This window comes from Apteryx rowi, unplaced genomic scaffold (assembly GCF_003343035.1).
Source record: "Apteryx rowi isolate R43461 unplaced genomic scaffold, aptRow1 scaffold_160, whole genome shotgun sequence".
Classification (NCBI taxonomy): Eukaryota; Metazoa; Chordata; class Aves; order Apterygiformes; family Apterygidae; genus Apteryx; species Apteryx rowi.
Window position 1 is genome coordinate 829,689 of NW_020447864.1, and position 19,709 is coordinate 849,397.

At 42.0% G+C, this 19,709-nt stretch overlaps 1 protein-coding gene across 1 annotated transcript in view; it reads right to left on the reverse strand.

The window, feature by feature from the left end:
• The window catches only part of GLP1R (glucagon like peptide 1 receptor), a 53,458-nt gene extending 34,329 nt beyond the window's left edge, over positions 1-19,129 (reverse strand). Inside the window, exons 1-2 of the mRNA XM_026059843.1 lie at positions 19,039-19,129; positions 17,620-17,730 (exon numbers count right to left, since the gene is read on the reverse strand). Coding sequence (XP_025915628.1) covers positions 17,620-17,730; positions 19,039-19,108 — 181 coding nt within the window. The 5' untranslated portion in view covers positions 19,109-19,129. The remainder of the gene's footprint in view (positions 1-17,619; positions 17,731-19,038) is intronic.
• Positions 19,130-19,709: the final 580 nt, after the last annotated feature.

Consider the following 19,709-nt stretch of genomic DNA (forward strand, 5'->3'; position numbering starts at 1 on the left):
AACCAAAAAAACAAACAGACAAGAGCATGTACATGAGCAGGAGAGTATACGTGTGTGCAGTCTCAGGAATCGTTTATCAGCCAGAAAGTTTATTAGATAGGAAAAGTTAAAAGAAAAAGTTAAGTTCTCAGGCCTGCGGTGCCCCAGCCCCACTCCTGGCTCCTTGCGATTTCCCGAAGCACAAGGCAAACAGCCGCCATCCGCTCGCCCTCCCGGTGACAGGCTCCTCGCAGACAGATACCTGCCACTGCTCAAACGAGGAGAGGCCGTTAATGACCAACAGCTCCCAGAGATGTTACCTTAGTCGAACGCACACCCTGGTGTCCCTGCCTCCCTGAAGGGAGGCACACAGAGCAATCTCAGTGCCACACTCTGCCTGGCTCGTCTCCAAAATAACTGATAAAATCCCTAAGTGGAGATTTTAGGTCTTGTTGTTATATGAGCTTTTGCTTCAAATCAATAACAACTTACAAGCTAAATTCTCATCTTTGCTCAGTGAAAGCAGTTCCAGTTAATTTCAAAGGGATCCACTGGTTTTTAATCAGGGACATTTAAGGCAGAACTTTGATCCAAGCAGTGCTGAAATATTTTATCAGTCTTACCTGGTCAGAGGAAAGCATACGGCTTGCATCAAAGCTACCTGCAAATGTTCTTACAGACAATTTTTGGATAGACTTAATACTAATCCCTCCCTACAGAGCTGGTCATGGCTTGGGATGCCAAAGATCTTACAAGTTCTAAACTGATAAAGAGACAGAATTTATATACATTTGTATATACATTTTATAATACATTTATATACAAATTATACATAATTTATTTACATTTTTTTTTGCCATGGACCTGACCCAAAGCTCACTGAAGTCACCAGGAGCATCATTGCCCTCGGATGAGGCCTTTGCTGAAAAAAATCAGTTAATGCATATGGAGGCAAACTAACAACCGCATGCTTAGAAGTTGCCTGTGTGCGACGACAGAGTGAAGGCACACACATACGGTTTCCCCATCGACTGCTGGCCTGCTTTAGCTTCCCACCTGCAGGCGACTTAGAGGTGATACAGGTTTGTCCGCACCTGAATTCTACACAGTGACTCAGGCCCTCCTGCCTTTAATGCAATGCTAACACAGCGTGCAAATGCTTAACGTAAAATGATCAGCTCTGGTTCCAACAGACTGGCATGATAAACAATCTTTTTTAAAAGTTCCTTTGAATGGTTAGTGCCTCCTCACTACCCCACAATACCTTTCTCCTGTATCGCAATGCTTTTCACTACCACATAGGCAATGTTTCAGCTCACACTTATTGTTACACTCTAGAATTAGCGATCATCCTGACAGCCAAAAAAAATCTACAGCCAACACACCGGGAATCTGATTTTGTTCAACCTGCATGCTGAACGTGTTCGTCAGGAAGTTGCATGCCTTTCGGAACAGCAGCTTCATGAAGCTGGTTTATTTGAACAGTGTCAATCGCACCTGGTTAGAATTACATGTTAGAACATAGATTGATGCCCAAAACTCAAACAGTCTCTGTAAACTGATAAAAAACAGAGAGGAGAGGCCAAGAGTTAGCACTGAAGTTAATGTCACCATCTATCTTGTTCTTGAATGAGCCTGTAAATCAAATCAAATGCTACCTCTAGCTAAACACTTTTATATATGGGGAAATATGTTATCACATGGCAGGAGAACATTTCGTTACTAGCCCTCTTTTACTAGAAATAAACCAAATTAAATGATTTCTCTGCTTAAAGCAGCCAACCTAATCTGCATTTTACTACAGCAGCGTGTGAAGGCTGGTTACTCACACAACTGTCCTTGAGGATAAACTGGAACATGATTCATCATAAAAACAAATTACAGAATGTCCTATCCAATCACTTTTATCCAGACAGAGATGAGAGAACAGAAAAAAGAACAGGGGAGACCAGAGTTATGTCTTGCCACTGTGTGTCAAGTGTTACAAACCTCTCTCTTGTTACTATCTCTTCTCAATTTCCAGCAAGGGAAATGTTCTGGGGAAGGTAACAATTTTCTCCATAAAGCAGTGACTCTGTAGTATATGAGCATCACAGCAGCATCCCGCCAGGCTGGTTTGCTCCTTAAGCAAGGCACCTGCCCTTTGATGGGGAAGATGATACATCTGAATGGAGGCGCTCTCATCTCCCACCAGGAGCTCTGCTCTGTTACCATTGGTGTGGCCTGGGCACTGGTTTCCTGAAAGGTGTCCCTCTTTGCTTACAAGCCTCTGTGTACGTGTCACCCAGCCCCAATCCTGGTGTCTCTTACAGCAAACACATCCTCACGCCAGGACTTGTGTGCTCACCTGTGAGTGTGCGGCTGGAAATATGGCACCAGGGAGCAGCCTGAACAYAAAGCCTCCAGGGAGCAGGAGGGGCTCCAACCTGCACTACTGTCCAGGAATCACATTTATCTAAACGTGTATTCCTGCTGGGCTCACTGCCACGTCATCCGAAATTATATTACCTCAACAGGCAGACTACCAATGAGTACTTACTTAGTACCCCTCCCGCTGTTCCTCCTCCTTCACCCCGTATTAGTCATCATGACTGCTTTGCTTTAGTGATGGTAATACAAACAGCTACATCTTGCATTTCGTCTTGAAGGCAGAAAGGTCTGTGGTCACTTCAAGTTCTTGCAGCAGAGACAGTTAAGACTAGGCTGAACAAACTCTGATTTTCAAACATGTTCTATTGGCCAGGTGAGAGAGGTGGGGAAAACGGATCACAGAGAGATCTATTGAGAATTTTCCTATCACTAATTTCTAGTTTAAAAGATCCCAGAATCCCTCCAGGCTCTTCCAAAAAAAAAAAAAAAAAAGTACTGCACTGACAAGAGAAGGGGGTCACGCATCCACACTCCATCCAAGAGATGGATGACAGCTTACACAGACCTAACTGAGACACCTTTACACTGTGCAACTTAAGAAACAGGGAAATCTCATTAAGCAAACACCGGTGCATTGCTCAGTTGCAAGCTGCACAAGCTCATCCACATTTCCAGGAAGTTTGCAGTGTCTGAAGCTTGTGCTGTGCAAGTGCGAAGTCAGAGACTCTTCAAGTTTGCAGTGTCTGAAGCTTGTGCTGTGCAAGTGCAAAGTCAGAGACTCTTCATATGGAGGTGGTGCTGTCTAGCCTACTCAGGGATTGTTGCTATTGCTTGCATATAAATACTTATTTAAAAATATTCCTTTTGGAATGATATTAAGGTTACAAAGTTAAGCATTCAAAAACTAGGAAGTGCTAAGCTAAAGCTGCTTGTGTCATTTTTAATTCCACCCATTAACACTGTTTCTATTTGCACAGTCATGCATTTTTCCAGCAGAATTCATTCAGGGTACAGAATAGAGGGAGGCCATTTAATAGGATATTATTCATCCTTATCAGTGTGAGACATCAAGTCAAATTTAAGCACACTGAACAAAATCTACACCAAATACAGTACTCCTGTCTTATTCATATGGTCCTTTCAAAGACCACCAATTCAGCTCTCCAGTGATCATTAAATAAAATAGTAGTATCTCATGTTTGTAGGCAGATGTTCCAAAAATAAAGAACATATTCTGTTCACATATCAAAGTCTGATTTCCACATGAGAAAAGTATGCAGCCACAAAATCTGTTCTGCATGGGCACTCAGTTCTCTCAGTGGAGAGACCATCCTGGCAGCTCTGCAATACCCTGCCTCCTTCAGCACATGCTCCCACAGTTAAGAAGGCAATGATCCTACACAGAAAAGTCCCCTTTACTGCAGATCTCACAAGCACATCCATCTTGTATAGTGAAGAAATAAATGATCTGTAGAAAAAAAAGATAAAATACAGCTACATAATCAAAAATTCTTTGCAAACTGGTTGCTAATGAAGGTTCTGTAAGCAAAGTAGACAATGCTAATTAAAAAAGTATTTATTAAGTTATAACCTTATGCTTCTTTAGGTAGAAAGTGGTATCTCAAAAAAATCCAATAAGATATCATCCTGAGTAAGAACATTGATACCAGTCTTCTACACCGAGCATTACCTTGAAGGAGCTGTACTCTCTCAGCATTTCAGCTGAGTTACTTGTATCAGGAAGGAGCTGCATTGGCTATGCTAGACCACTCTGAAACCTAACACAACTTTTTGAAATATGCTTTAAGAAACAAGTCATAAAAATGCATGTATGTATCTGTGCATCAGGTTTAATAATAGAGAGTGTCTATGAACTATAAAAGATATGTGAATTAATGCAATAAAAGAAGGTTGTTTATGAAAAACAAGTATTTACGATAATGGTACAGCTTTGTAAAGGTTTGGTAAGGTACCAAAAAGCATCATTAAAAGTTTTGTTTGGAATAAATGAGGGTTGGAATAAATTTATTGCAACAACAAACGTGATAGGAAGTTTTATGCATAATAAACTTGTAAAAACAATGCTAAGAGGTTCTATGCTTTCAAGTTATTGGATCAGTAAGTTAATGTAATTAATAAAAGACATCTTGCTAAAGGATGTTAAAACAAAGCAAAAAAAATGATGCAATAAAAAGTTTTCTGAAAAGACGACAAAAGACATAAGTGAAGGTTTCCCAGGGGGGAAAAATCCACTTTACAATGCTCATGTTCCAAGGACTTATAAAAATAAGCAACAAAAAACACAAAAATAAGCAAACAAAACATGTAGACACAATGAAAGAAAAAGCTAAAAGAAAAGGAAACAACTAGGCAAGCCATTAGCATGATGCTTGGTGAACTAAAGCAAGGAAAAACAACTTGGAGAAAAAGCAACTGATTAGTAGTATGTTAAATTTGTGTAGTTGTTAGGGAGAGGGAAGGAGGCATGCCAATAAAGACCAGTTGCTTGATGGAACGTCTGAGGACAACATGAAGCTCCAGAAGATGCAGGCTGGAACCACTGCTAGGTGCTGCAAACAGACTGCCAACCTATGGCAATAGGGAAATCACTGGTATTTAGTTATCCTCAAAAACAACCCTTCAAAGAACCAACAACACAATAATCCTAATTTATAAACCCTCACAGAGCAGTTATATAGATATAGCAAAAAATTCAAAACAGTTAAAAGCTTTTGGTGCAGGTAAGTGCAAAACATATCATGAAAAGGAATCCAAATCACCAAACCTAATTTAGAGAGGACCATAATTCCATAAATATTACCCCGCTATCTACAGAAAGTAAAGGAAGCGGATACTTCAAAGCAGAACAAATACAATGAAGCATCTCATGCATTTCAAAGAGTGAAGACATACATTTTTATTGAGCAAACTGTGCACTCTGGCATTGGTTAAAGGCTTATTACTTCTGTATATGTGAGCTAAAGTGCCTGAAGCAATAAAGAAAAATTATATCAACTGGTAAAGGCTTTCCTAAAGACAGCTCTTACACTCTCTGCAGACCTGCCATTACAGATAGAGGGGCATCTTCACAGTAAGAAGTGCTATGCAACCCACCCCCCCCAGCTAGCTCTGGTGTAAGAAGACACACAGCATTTGACCTTAGTGCTCAGGACACTGCCCTGTGCTGTAGGCTTTGCCAGTGGATTTCACTGCTGCACAACAGGGGGATACTGAAGCGTAGTTTCAAGCTCTGTAGCAGACATACCCTAACACATTCTTCCACCTTCCTCCTCCTCCAGCCTCTTCCTGCTCTTCTCCCTGCCTCTTCTGCCCCTCTCCTTTCACCTGCTGTTACACCATTCCTTCTCTCCCCTACTTGCATTCCCCTCTTTGGGTCTCCTCTTCAGCTTTATCACTCCAACCCTCCCCATTCCTGCAACGTTCACCTGACTGCTTCTGTCCAACCCATCCACCACTAACCCATTCCTCTCAGTCCTGCACTTTCCTATTCCTCTTTCAGCTCCTGCTCTTATACACCAGCCACCAAAAACATCAGAGCTAACACCACCCCCCCCCAGCCCTGACTCCAGCATCTCTCCTCTTGCATCCCACTGCTTCTCCTCTTTTCTCCTCAACCCATGCCTCAGCCCTCCCTATCGCAGTTAGGTAGATCCTCCTGCTCCAGTCAAACAGTGGGGAAGGGTGAAATCACTGAAGCGCCTCTGCTCTCTCCCAGGTCCAGAGCCTACTGCAGCCACCAAGAGCTTGAGAAGTCCTGCTCAGCCCATGCAACCAAAGCATGCTTAGCAGTCTGTGAGGCGAAGACTTGGCCTGACTGTCATGCAGGATTTGAGGACAGATAACTGCTGCTCAGCTCTCATGCGGCTTTTGGAGAAGGTAGGTTCGAACTCTAAAAAGTTTATGGAGCCAATGTAAGAAAGTCACCCAACAACAGCAAGACGCATATCACCACTGCCACAGGAACCATCTCCTCCTTCCCCACCAAAATCTAAGCCCTTTCCACACTTGTGAAAGTGCAGAAGGATTTTGACAAAAGCTTCTTTAATAACTTCAGCCTTAAAACAGATTTCTGTTGTGTTAAATCTCAGTCCAAGCAAAGCTTTGTAAACCTGTAAGCTACTGAAAACAAGCTCTTAACACTGAAAAAAGCATCAAACACTTTCATTACAGATACCACCATCTCTCCTGTCAATGATTAGTGGAAGCCACTAAAGCTGCAGTTATGTCTGGATTTACCTTTCCATTGCAAAGCTAATTTTCACACCAAGCTTAAACCTTTCTTGCATGCTAACCCTCCATCCTACAATTAGAACCTACCCCGGTCTAAAATCAAGAATTCTTACACCATTCTATTGGTATCTTCCCCTAAGTTTTCTATTCCCCCAAGTTTTCATTTCCACTCTATTTTCATTGTTTTAGTAGTATTTGGATGGACACACAATCCTTTTGACTTAAAGCGCTCTTCTCCTGCTGAGGTAGGATCCTTTCCTTGAGTATCCACTGCTAATGCTGCCTCCCATTTTTTAAAATTCAGAGAGGCCCACTGCCATTCATTATCCACACAAGCTCAGTATTTTCTGCATTTATATCCATGCTTTGGTTCTATTTGAAGGAAATTGTTGTCGCTTTGCTTCATTAAGCTCTAGGGCAATCATCAGGCAGGTTTTGCGCGTGGAAGCTAGGTTTTTGTTTTCAGAGGAAATATGCTGATGAGTGCTTGATCCTTTTCTTGCCTAATTCACTTCTGCTTATTCCAATTGTAAGAAAGTAAATTAGTTTCAGAAAGGTCAGATGAATCTGGCAGGAAGCCAACCACCACTGTCATTATTGTTTTTGAACTAGTCATATACCCAGGTTTTCTCATAAGCATGCTGCCCAGCAAGGCTTTGTTCTTACTCAAGGCAAATTTAAAGTGATGTATGGGAATTCTAATAGTCAACATTTGGAATATGTTTGAGGGGCAGTCTTTATTTGACATACTTCCAAAATTCATGGCAGAGACCTGGGTCTCTCAGGGGAAATCTGACCTACCACAGAAATCTCTCAGGGTGAAAGTTACCAGCAAAACGCGCTAGTGGAAAAATATTGCAAATAAGGAAAATGCTTGTGTACATGATTAACAGAGAAGTGCAATCACTGTGTGTAGCTTAGCACATTTTCAAGTTACAGCTGCATTTGTGAAATGGGCTTGAAGGGGAGAACATTACATAATTAAAAGGTCTCTATATGTAAGTAGTTTAAGTCAGCCCACATTTTTTGCCTGACTACTTTGTCAAACAAAAATGCTACAAACATAAAAAAATATTAGTAGTAAGCCTACCCAGAGCTAATAAAAATTTCAAGAGGGAAAAAGTGTGGTTCTCCTCTACATACAGCATCTGAACATATAACTATCTAAGAAGATTCAGTTCTGTATGTATCTTCACCTGAATTCATCTGAGCATCCCTTCAAGCTCACTATGAGACCAGAAGTTACACATGTAAACTAGACATGAGGCACATTTCTTATTATACAAAGAGAAGTGCCACGGATCCTTGTAGAAGGGAGGATGAGGTGGGCTGTAGATCATACAGCTCTTCTGGCAAGTTGCACCCAACCTATGCTGTGAAGACCAGGCATGCCCTGTTTATCCCATCCTTGGGAGTTGGAAAATTGATGTTTCAGCTAATTAGCAACCTTTAGGTAAGCCAGACAGATAATAACATGCAAGTACTTTGTTTATTCAGGCCCTTAATTATTTCAGTTTACTCTTTGTCCACCATAATTAAAAAACACAAGTTTTTAAGTGTAAAGTAATTAAATATTTACATGTTTGATGTAGAAGTAATGTGAAGAGAGCTTTGAGGTCTCTTCCTTTAAAAGCGCATACTGGCACCACAAACAAATATAAAGTTAGTGGGCAACTGCTGTATACTTCACAAGACTTGTAATGAGAGCACAGATGAAGTGTAAAGAAATTGGTGAGCTCAAATATCTCTGCTGAATTTAGCCTGTTGGATGAGCATGGATAAGGCACAGAGGTCATCCAACAGCTTCTTTCTGGCTCGATGTGATGTTATTTATTTCTCAGTTAAACTACCTGGTCACAGTCAGATCACCTGGGAGCAAGTACTCAAGCAGATGCAGAACAAGGCTCAGCTATGCCTCTGCAGAGATGTGCCTGGATCTCTTTGACACTACATCTCAAGGAATTACTTTAACAAAACAAAGACATTGTACAGTTATGAATGAAAAAACTGCTGGATAACATGCAGTCCTGGCAACTACTATCCCTCCCACAGATGCAGTCACAGAAAGTTGATATGCTGTGGCAAGGGTGTCCACCCTTTACACTAAACCCAGCAATGAGGAAAAGTAAATGGAGCTACTCATCAGCCTTCTTCTAGAGGCCCTTAGGGGACCAAATCTGTACCTGTCATACAAACTATCTGCAGCTGCCTGCATCCTCTGATAAGCACACCCCAATGTTTGGCTCTATGAAAAGGCTCCTTCTGTTCCTATCACACATTTGATGAGGAATGCCTGTATTTCGGCTGTGACAGAAGAGGAACCAGTGCATACAGACTTTCATTGTCCCAGAGGAAGTCACATAACTCACCCCAGCTGAAGGCTCACGAGCCACTGGTCTATAGCATGCTCCTCATAATCTGAAGTTAACCAGCAATTTATTTACAAATACATTTCATTTTTTTAAACAAATACAAAATAGACAATTGCTTTTCCATATAGCTCACTACAGATGTGTATTAATAATATGTGTCTGTCAGTGAAATTTTTTATTTCTTCCAAGTCCCTACATTTACCCTTGAGATAAGCAGCATATGTTTTAGAGTTCTGGTTGACTACCAGATGGAGACCAACAAAAAGAGGCTGCAGTGAACTTGAAAGATTTTTTTCTTTTTTTGTATGTAGCAAATGGAGATTGCTAATTAGCTTGAGATAGGTTTTAGTCCAAGGAAGGGAATGTAAATTTTGAATTGTTTAATGGTTAGCAAATGCAAAGTGACATCTTTTTCAGTGAAAAAAGTCACACCCTTTTCCAGTATTAAAGTTTTTCGGAAACTCAGTGCTACTAGAGCAAAGAAGGGAAGAAATGTTATAAATAACTAATCATCTATACTGTATTCAATATTTGAAGTGAAATTTATTTCCTTGTGCATTAAAAGACAAGCAGGTAGTTTAGCTATATGCTCAAGTAGCCATCTGGTAACTATCTTGATTTTAAATAGATCTCAAACTGTGAAATTGGATGATTAAACAAAAAGCGAGGGAAATTAAACCAGACAAGGTTTAATCTGGTCCCCTGAACTAAATATTTCCATGTGCATACAGTTCAAAGCTGTCTTAAGGAAAACTCTCCCACAAGCCTTTGCTGTCTCAGTTGTGGGACCTCCTGCAGACCCTTCCAGAAAGCGATATACTGTATATGGTTTTCTTTGGTCTGTCTCATACAGATGACAGTCAAATATCACTGCCTCATCACCATTGCCCATATGAGGCCTCACAAACAAAAGCAAGTATCTTCCATCTATTTCTGCTTTTTGTTTGGTGGCATGGTAGCACCCAGTGCTCAAGCTCCCTCCTTGTCTGAGTTTGAGCAGTGTCCAAACACAAGCACCACTGGGGAAAGAGGAACAGCCAGGGACAGTGGATCTAATCTTGCAGCACAGCAGATGCCTCAGGAGCACAATCACTTGGACATCAACCTTCCTCGACCTCCTCCTCTACGAGCAACAAGATGCAGAATTACACCTGGGAAACCTGGCTGCAGCAGCTTTGCCAATGGCCCAGCAGAGGTTATGGGGCCAGAAAACTGATGGGATCACATTTTTCATGGGACAACATTCGGGCAAAACTTCCAGGTACAGATAGGCACAGTCAGTCATACTGCTCCCCCCAACCCCAAATCACTGTTTGCCCTCAGTCAGCTCCCTGCCACAGTGCTGCCCGCCCAGGCAAGGGAACGCCGTGCTCTGGGGCTGTGCGCTGCACTATAGATCACCCCTCCCAATAACCAATAATCTGAAATTGCTGCTGAGGCAGAAATCTGCCTACAATACCCACTCACCTATGTTAGGATATGGCACACCACAGACTCAACGTACTTGTGGTAACACCTTGACAAATGCAACAAGGCTCTCCCCTCCCTTTTTCTGCCCATCTCCCTGGAGATACAAGACCACAGATGAATCCCTCAGACCCCAAACTAAACCCTTCTCAGCCTGTACTTATTTTTGTTGCCTGTGTAGCAGGGGATGGGATCCAAAGAATTGCCATGCATGATACCGTTACCACTATATAAATCTATAAACACAGCTTTTAAGGATGGAGAGACCAAACAGAAGAGAAGTATTATGGCTTGTTGCGTTCATGATTTAAACAACAGCCAGGACTGAGCTAGACACTAACGCAGGGTGGGGACTGGGCAGCCAATTTCCATCAAGAGCAGCACAAGAAGTTTTGCCTATAACTTACAGCTTTAGCAAAATTAACCTACATCATCTCTGCAGGCTGAAGCTAATGCCCTAATTCCACCAGAAGCCTCACAAACCTCTCACACCTTCCTAAAGACACATCAGAAAAAGCAGTTTAGTCACCCTGAGAGGGGATGGGGAACACTGGAAAAGGGGCTTCAGATGGAAGCCATAGTGGGGTATGGGACAGAGCTGTTTTGGATGCGTCCTTGGGGCAAGATTGTGTAAGGTCCAGGAAAAGGCACTCTGGAGCAGCTGTCCAGTGTCTGCACTCCTCTGCAAAGTGGTACTAAGGCCCAGAGTATGGGCACCTAAACAAACCCACCAGCAACAGATTTGTTAGCCCGTCCCCACATTAAGGTCTGCTTGTGACTGAGCAAAACTGTTGTGCAGCTCCCAAGGTACAGCTGTTGCCCCAGATCTCCAAGAAGCCCTTCAACTTCTTAGATTTAACTGGACTCTGACTGCATCTGTAGTAGTGAGAGGTAGTAACAAGGTTACTAACATTCTGGCATAACTACTGGGTTATTCTGCCACCAGAGAAACGTTCAGGTCCTTCACAGCATAGGCTGAAAAGCTATGTTGTTTCCATGAAACCTCAGGTTGTATTTTGCCTCATCTTTTGGCAGAATGAAGGAGTAGGTGTCATCATTGCAAAACATAATGTAATAAAGGGAGGATAACATAGAAATGAAAGTGATTTATAGGAGACAAATGATTCAAGCAAGGGTGAATGATGACAGAAGTTATAAGTTAAAGAAAGGAAAGGATTTCAAACTAGGAGAAGAGCAGATCTACAAATGATAGGAGCATTACAAAGCTTTGAGACCTGGTGGTCAATAACAATTAAAGGCCTGTGAGCCATCTGGCCCTTTATCTAGCACAAGAAACACTCAGGATGTCACAGGAGCTTGATAGTTCAAGAGTCTTCCAATGGCTCATCCATGGTCATGTTTGCAGTGGTACAGACTAATCATTACTCTTATATCTCCATCAAAGATTGAAGAACATCTGATGTGTACCCGGGGCACTGCATCTGGTTTAGTTTCCTCCAAAGGAACACAGTTTACACACACACAGCACACACACCCCACAGCTCACACTGGACTCACAGCAAGTAGGGACAGTCAGGGGGTGGCTTCAAAACTGCACCACCATGCCAAATCAAAATATTAATATAGAYGCAGCCCAGCAGTCCAGCTAAGTCAAGTGTCAGGCACCTCGAAATGAGGGACAGATCCTAAGCTGAGCAGAAACATTCAAAAAAACCCAAAAAACACTAAACCTAAAAAGAATTTGAGCAGAGATCTGAGTATCATTGGCTAGTACCTTTTATTTATAGGCACTAGTTACCTGAATGTATATCAATTATTAGCTAGAGCATCTYTGATACTGCATTTCAATATAGGTCACCTTATGTCTAGATTTCAATACAGTCAGCGCCCACACATATATCCTCCGCCCTAACTGTCCATCTATCCAAAATGAGATGAGTTAGTAATATCTGCCACCTATGGTACTGAGCTACACCTGTGCTATGCAAGTTTGTAGCTAGACTTTGTGCTGTCTACTGAAGCAACTGATGTGGTTACTGTTCATGCAACTCTTGTTTGAAACTAGTACCTCTGGAAGATTTTTTAATTAAAAAGGACTTAGTACTATTAAACAATAATTATCAGAACCCCAAAGGAGGCATAACTGTAAAGAGAACTGTGCAGCTCCAAGCTTTCCAAATCTACACAGTGTTATTGGCAGCTGGCCTTCAATTATAAAAAGGTAAAAAGAAAGAGCACACTGCCAGTGACAGCAACGGGAGGTGCCTGCCTTCCCTTCACGAAACACTGCTTCCCTTGGGAGGTTCCACACTGACTGGACTTTCAGATAGCTATCGCCCAAATATAACTCAGGGTAATGTGGATAGTAGGATGCACAAACTTCACCTAGTGGAACTTCAGCACTACGGGAAATTGAGAAGGTTTTCTGGATTTGCACTAACGGCAAAATTTGGCCCAAAATGCATATACATATGCACACAAGGGAACAACAGCGTTGACTCAGGCAGTCAGAAATGCATGAAATTTGGCTTCGACAAGCTTTGACCATGGTCCAAAATCAATGCTGGAAATTTCACAGAACAAGGCCTTTTAGTAATAACCTCCTTCCTGCTACTTCAGCATCTCCCCATGAAGACTTACCCAACAGTGGGAGCTACATAAGCACAAACAGAAGTGAAGCAAAGGAGAGCTGGAGTCAAATACCTACTTCAGCCCAATCAAGGTTTAAATTGCTGTTAAATCTGCTGCTTCAAAGCAGCAGAAGTGGGCTTTGGAAGTGCAAAGACAGTCTTATCTCACCTAAAGGTTTTATCAGGGGAAAGGGGGGGGAGGCAGGGGCAGCAAGGCATGGCAGGAATTAAAAACAGAATTGGCAACACAGAAATTCATCCATGTGTTTATTTTGATAATCCAAAGTTCTCTCTTAACATCTTCACAGCATTTCAAAATGCCACTTTGAAATATGAAACATCTTCCCAAAGAGAAAGTTTACTAATTTAACCCCTAGAGTCCTAAACAGAATGCTTTATTTGACCACAATTAGCTTCCCCTCCACCTGTTAGCCCCGATGTCACTGCTCCTCATTGTCCCAAAGGGATTTGCCACTGCACACTCAAATCTATTTTCTATGGTACTGGAGGGATGCAGATAACTTCATGAACTCCTATCAGGAAGTTATAGCCTGGCAGTGACAAGGCTCCTCCTTTGCAATGATTGATACCAAACCCCTGCACTCTGCTGTGAATGACACATCCACTGCCTGCTTCTCAGCCCAGGGGCAACTAACTGTTCAACCTACATTGAAGCAAAGGCTACTCTAAACCTCAGTTCCTTTGCGCACGGTGTAATATCTGAGTACCCTGTTGTCTTTAGCATTCTTATTTTCACAATTACCTGGTGAGTTAGGGCAATACCATAATGACCAGTTTTCTTGAAGTGGATAAATGTTAATATGTCTGTGATCACACAAATCAGGACCTGCATTAAACAAAAAAAAAAACCCCACACACTCAAAGGGGTGGTAGAAAGCCTACACAGTTCAGTTGGATAAAATTCCAAATCTAGTTTGCTGCACAGCCACACAAATACATGCATTTATTTAGCAGCTAGACAGGCAAAAGGCAGTAGTGAAGTGCCACTGAAGAAACACACAGGAAAGCCAAGCTGTGGGCCACATCCTGAACTGAGGACCAATATTTCAGTGCAAGCTATATACTAAAATTCCTCTAAGGATTCAGGTTTAAGTCACTTGCCTGTCACAAAGCAAGTCTGCAGTAGTACATGGATCCAGGGGTTCAAGCCTAAAAATCTTGGTTTAGCATTATGATCTCTTTCTTCTATCCAATTATCACTCATGCACAACATATTCCAAGCCTTTAGTGAGTCCATCCATCTTTGCAGACAGCATGTCAATACCTGAATCTGGAAGGGATGTTGACACACACACACACACTGGGTAAAACACCAGTGGGAAGTCACGCTCAGCACTTTTAGAGGGCGCCGACACACAACTGGGAAGGTATTGATTTTCCTTGCTGTATTTTATAACCTGCCTTAGCAAGCAGCACTTTAAAAAGAGGGCAGAAGACAAATGTTGCAATCACAAGGTGAGTGATGCTGGGAGACAAAACCTTCTGATTGCAGGCATTGCTTAGCACAACAGAACTGCAAGCCCACCTCCACAGGCTTGTCTTGGGAATGACTGGTCTGGAGTCTCAACCCGCTCTGATGGCCATGACCTTTCAAAGATAACAGAGAGTAGCTTTGCAWKGATGTCAGCCAGCTCCCTCAGTGCTTGCGGGTGTAATGCATTAGGTTCCAGGGACTTATTTATTTGTCCAGTTTGTTTAAATGTTTCCTAACCTGATCCTCCTTCACCAGGGGTAACTCTTCCTTGCTCCAGCCTTTCCCACCGCTCTCATGGGACTGAGATTCCTGAGGGTAAATCTTACCAGCAAACACTGCGGTGAAAAAGACATTGAGTACTTCAGCCTTTTTTGTGTCCTTTGTCACCAGGTCCCCTGCCCCATTCAGCAGTGGGCCCACATTTTCCCTTGTCCTCCTTTTGCTGATATTCCTTTGGAAGCCCTTCTTGTTGCCCTTCACATCCCTCACCAGATTCAATTCCAGGTGGGCTTGGGCTTTCCTAACCGCATCCCAGGACACTCAGTGTCCCTATATTCCTCCTGAGTCACCTGCTCCCGCTTCAACCTCTTGTATGCTTTCGGAGGAATTTCCAGATCACAAGAGACTGGCACTCAATGCTTCCTCCATTTCAGTACCCCATCATAAACAGCAGTCAGTTTTAAGTGTTTGGATTTATTCCCCAGGGGACTTCCATGTAGGGTGTGAATTCCCCAAGGAATTTATTACGCAGTTGAGAACTTGACTGCTAATCAAATAGCAGTCTTAAATGAGTAAGCTTGGTTAAAGTGCTTCATACTTAATGACAAACTTCACCGAAGATATATTGAAGATGCTTTGCAAACAAGGTCTCATCTTCTTTCATTTTCTCCATGTTCATTATGTGAAGAGATAGAAGCTCTGCAACCAGCGGTGCTAGAATCTATTTTAAGTTCTAAGCAGGGTGCTAAGCAAGAATAAGCAATATGCATGAGTTAGTGATTTCTGTAGGACATGGGTGACCCAATTTTCTACTGCTTTAGCTCTTCCATTTTAAAGATGTTACCCTCTCCATTCTGGCAGTCTATTAGCATTCACTTTGAACATGACTGCACAAGATGTCATGAAATAGTATCAGGTCATGGGAATTCAGGCCCCTAAATTGCATACTTGGCATTGACACCAATTTCTTGCTTTGTACTAGAGAAGGAAAGACCTCCTTGTTCCATTCTTCTTCCTCTTTGGCAAAATATGGATTGAGGTATATGCACAGCAAGGGAACGGGTCCAGAGATTTAACTGCTTTCTGAAGCACTTCTGCGATTCTCCCTAGGAACCTCTATGGTTATAGAAAATGCTGCTATTCTTTTCATTGAAATAAACTCTTGGTTTCCAGGATAATTAAGTTTTTAATTTATTTCCAAAAGTATGAAAGATACTGCACATTCCAATAATTTATTAAACTGCAGTATTGTGTTAAAGCTTGGGTCTCTCTCGCAGTGATGGTTTCAAGTGCAATTGGAAGTCATATAACTGTGTGTATAGAGGCTTAAAGATTGCAAGTAAATAGGTTTAGAGAGAAGGAGTTTAATCCTGTAACAAGCTTTAGATATCTAGAAAGATTAGAATATTGGAAAGACTTCTGCAGCATCAGATACTTCTATGACGATTAATTGGGAGGCAAATATTAATTCCATACATTTATAGAAGCATGTTTATCATTCTAAAAAAACATATCTTTATTAATAATCTGGAAAGGATAAGCAAACAGCATGTTAACTTCAGAGCTTACCAAATTGGCAGTTGCTATCAATACAGTTGAGATATAACACAAAAGTTTTGCAGAAGTTAGAAATATGGACATAGCAACAGAAAAATATTTACCCTAGGGAAATACAGAGTAAAGCATCTAGAAAAATCCCCCCCTCCCCCCCAACCAACATAGATGTTCAGCACACACAAGACAGGAGTGAAAGAACTGCCAAAGCATACAAGTCATTTACAAAAGCAGACAAGACAGAAGTGGGTAACAAAACACCACTGGGATGCTGGGGCACTGGGGCAAGAAGGATGGAACAGAGCATTTCTCCCCAAGAGAGTTTCCTTCCCTGCCATGCCACAAAAGCCCCTAACTGTTAAGCAAATGTCCCTAACTGTTAATATAAGAGATACACAGGTAAAAGTGAAAACAGCAAGTCAGACTCAGCAATTCCGTTTTGGGGACTTTTACCTCCTTCCTCCCCCCACAAGCTTAAAGCTAGCCAGAAAATTTAAGGGTCACAACAGTTTACCTGACATTTTTTCCACACACCATAACTGAATTTAAACATTTCCAAGCACCTCTCCCACTCAGTGACAAGAGCAGTTTAGAACAGATTATCCAGGAAGTTAGTTAATAAATTGTTAGATTTAGACTTCAAAGCTGAGAAAGGTTTTCGTGAAGGACAAACCATGCAAGTAACTGGAGGTTCAATGGAAGAATACCAGATGAAGTGATCTACTATGTGTTATCTTTAAGGGGAGTCAGTGTACACTAGGGCATAAAATCTCTAATGGTGATGTTCTGTCTTTTAGAGAAAAGTCTCTGCAACCACTGACCATACCTTCATCTTGCAGCATTCTGACAAATAAGATAACCAAAATAGCCCTAAGTCCAGGAACTCGCATAAAGCTAAGGAAGCAATATAAAGCACTTTTACCTTAGATCTTCTGTCTTTACCCACTGTAGGAAGACCTAACTTCTAGCTTTGCTACTTTTATCTCAGTTTTCAAAATACACCATTACTACTGTTAGACAATCTCCAAAAAGCATCAAGGTATTATTTGATTAATAGCCACCACTATTCAAGCAGCTGAAGCAGATGGGAGTGCAAAAATCCGAACTAAATACAACTCCTTCCTTAAAAACAATCTCCCCTCTTATCTGCTCCTGCTAAACAGAGGTAGAGTGTGTCACACTGAGCCCAGTTACTACTATATTGCTATATTGCAGAGAACTGACTGCACTCGCTGCTGTTTGAACCACTTCCATCCATGCAATGGCTACGTAAGTAAAACAGGGCTAGTTTAAAGCTACGCGGATAAGAAAGGGCTCTTACCTGCATTAGCCCAGGGGAGGTACCAGGGGCAGCTCACATTCACGTAGGTGCCAGGCAGTCCATCAGGCCAGCAGGCATAATTGTCAAACGTTCGGTTGCAGAACTTGCCTTCTGCAGGGAGAGGGAAGGGAAAGTCACGCCAGTGCCTTGTACTATTATTGCAAGGTGGAAAACTGAAGAGTGGAAGATAAAAGGAAACAAGGGCATGTGCATATAAGCCATAATAACATTATGCAATTAAGCTTTGATTTGGAGTTAAACTCTTTTGGACAAGAAAGGTAAGTCTCGCTTGTCCCCATGCAACAGGAGAGTTAAAAAGGGGACTGAACAGCAGTCTGGGATCTTTGACTAACCCAAGGGACAATAAAGGCAATGCAAGACTGATCCATTTCTGTCTTTTCCCTTTTGCATCCTTATATGTTTCAGTTTAGTTTAAAATTATTTTTGCTATGAATACTGTAGATAATCATTCCCAAGAACCAGCTCACAGTCACACTGTTGGGAAGTCTAACCTAATAGATAGATCTATCAATAAAATACCCACACACAACCATAACTTTGCATTACAGCTTAATCAACATGAGCATACTTCAACCTCAGATTTATTAAACTGTCATTCTTAGAGGGCAGCACTCAACTGCTCAACAAGATAATGGAGCAGAGGGAGATGAATGTTTTCTTGCCATTGCTGTCATCAGCCACAGCTCTCGCTCTCTCTCTGCAGTAGGAATATAGCTAGAGAAGGAAAATTAACAGTTTTGAAATAATTCTTCACAGACACAACTTTAGACCCATCTCATCTCTTTCAGTGTGTCACAAAAGCACTGAAGCATAGGAGTGGCCATACTGTGCCCAGTTGCGAGCGTCATTGACAAGTCACCAGCGTCCTCTAAACACGACGATGCTGAGCACGCCACAGCTGCTCTCATCTCATTACACAGCTCAACTGTTAAAACAAGCTGCATTCTCATTTTCACTAAGACACCTTTTTAGCCATTCCAGCATTATACAATGCTCAAAGCAATTTATCCTGCCTGTAAGGCCAGGTCAATGTAAACAGCATGGTCCTAAGTCTCCTATGATTTTACAATAGATCAGCCCTACTAACATCTGTGCTTGCTCCCAACCCTGACCCTACAGGTGTATTACATTAGTGTGCAGTTTGGATGCACTAGACCCACCAATTGCCACTCTGCACCTAGAGGTGAACAGCTTTACAGTGAAATTCTTCCATAAAATGCTTCCCCTTAGCAGGGGGAAGACAGTCACACACAGACAGCAGGCTGAAAAGAACAGGATAAAGAAGAAATGGACTGGAAAGTAAGCTGCAGAAACACTTTCAAGTTCATAATCACTTCCTTGCCACTGTTATCAGGCATTTTAAAGATTAATACATCTACCCCTACCAAGCAGGCTTACCTGCCACAATGGGGGGTGCCTCGTACAAGTATTTCAGGCACTGGAGCTGATACTCCTTCCACTTCTGCATAACCCCAGAAAGGGACTCATCTGAGCTCTGAAAGAGAAATCACAAGTCTCAGACATTCTGAGCATTTCAACCACGTGTTTTGCACGCAGCCTAACAGGGTGGGTGTGAGGACGGCTACCAACAACCCAAAACAGCACTGTTTATGATAAGGGAAGTGAGACGCTGCTATGTATTTGCCTCATTACAGCCAAAGAAATCCCTTTCTATTTGTACCATGAGGAAGTGAAAAACTATTCTGTGTCCTCAATAAAACCCAAGTTAAATTAGCCTTGCTCTCTCAAACATGCCTTAATTGTGTGATTTATTACCCCATGAAAGAACAGGAACAGCAGCAAGTCCTCTTAGCAGAGGGTTTCCTTCCAACAGCAAAAATTCTGTTATCCCATGAATGAGACAAGTTAACTCACTGTATTCAGCCAATATTTCCCAAGTATTCTTCCAGCGCACAGATGAAAGCTTTTCCGGCTCAGCTCTCCTCCCATGAACAACAGCCTTTCCCAGCATCCAGCCCATTTCCCCTGAAACTGCAGAAAAAGCAGGGACCTCCTTCTTGCACAGTTTGACAGACCGCAGAGTCCACTGTCAACTATCCCAAGTGCCC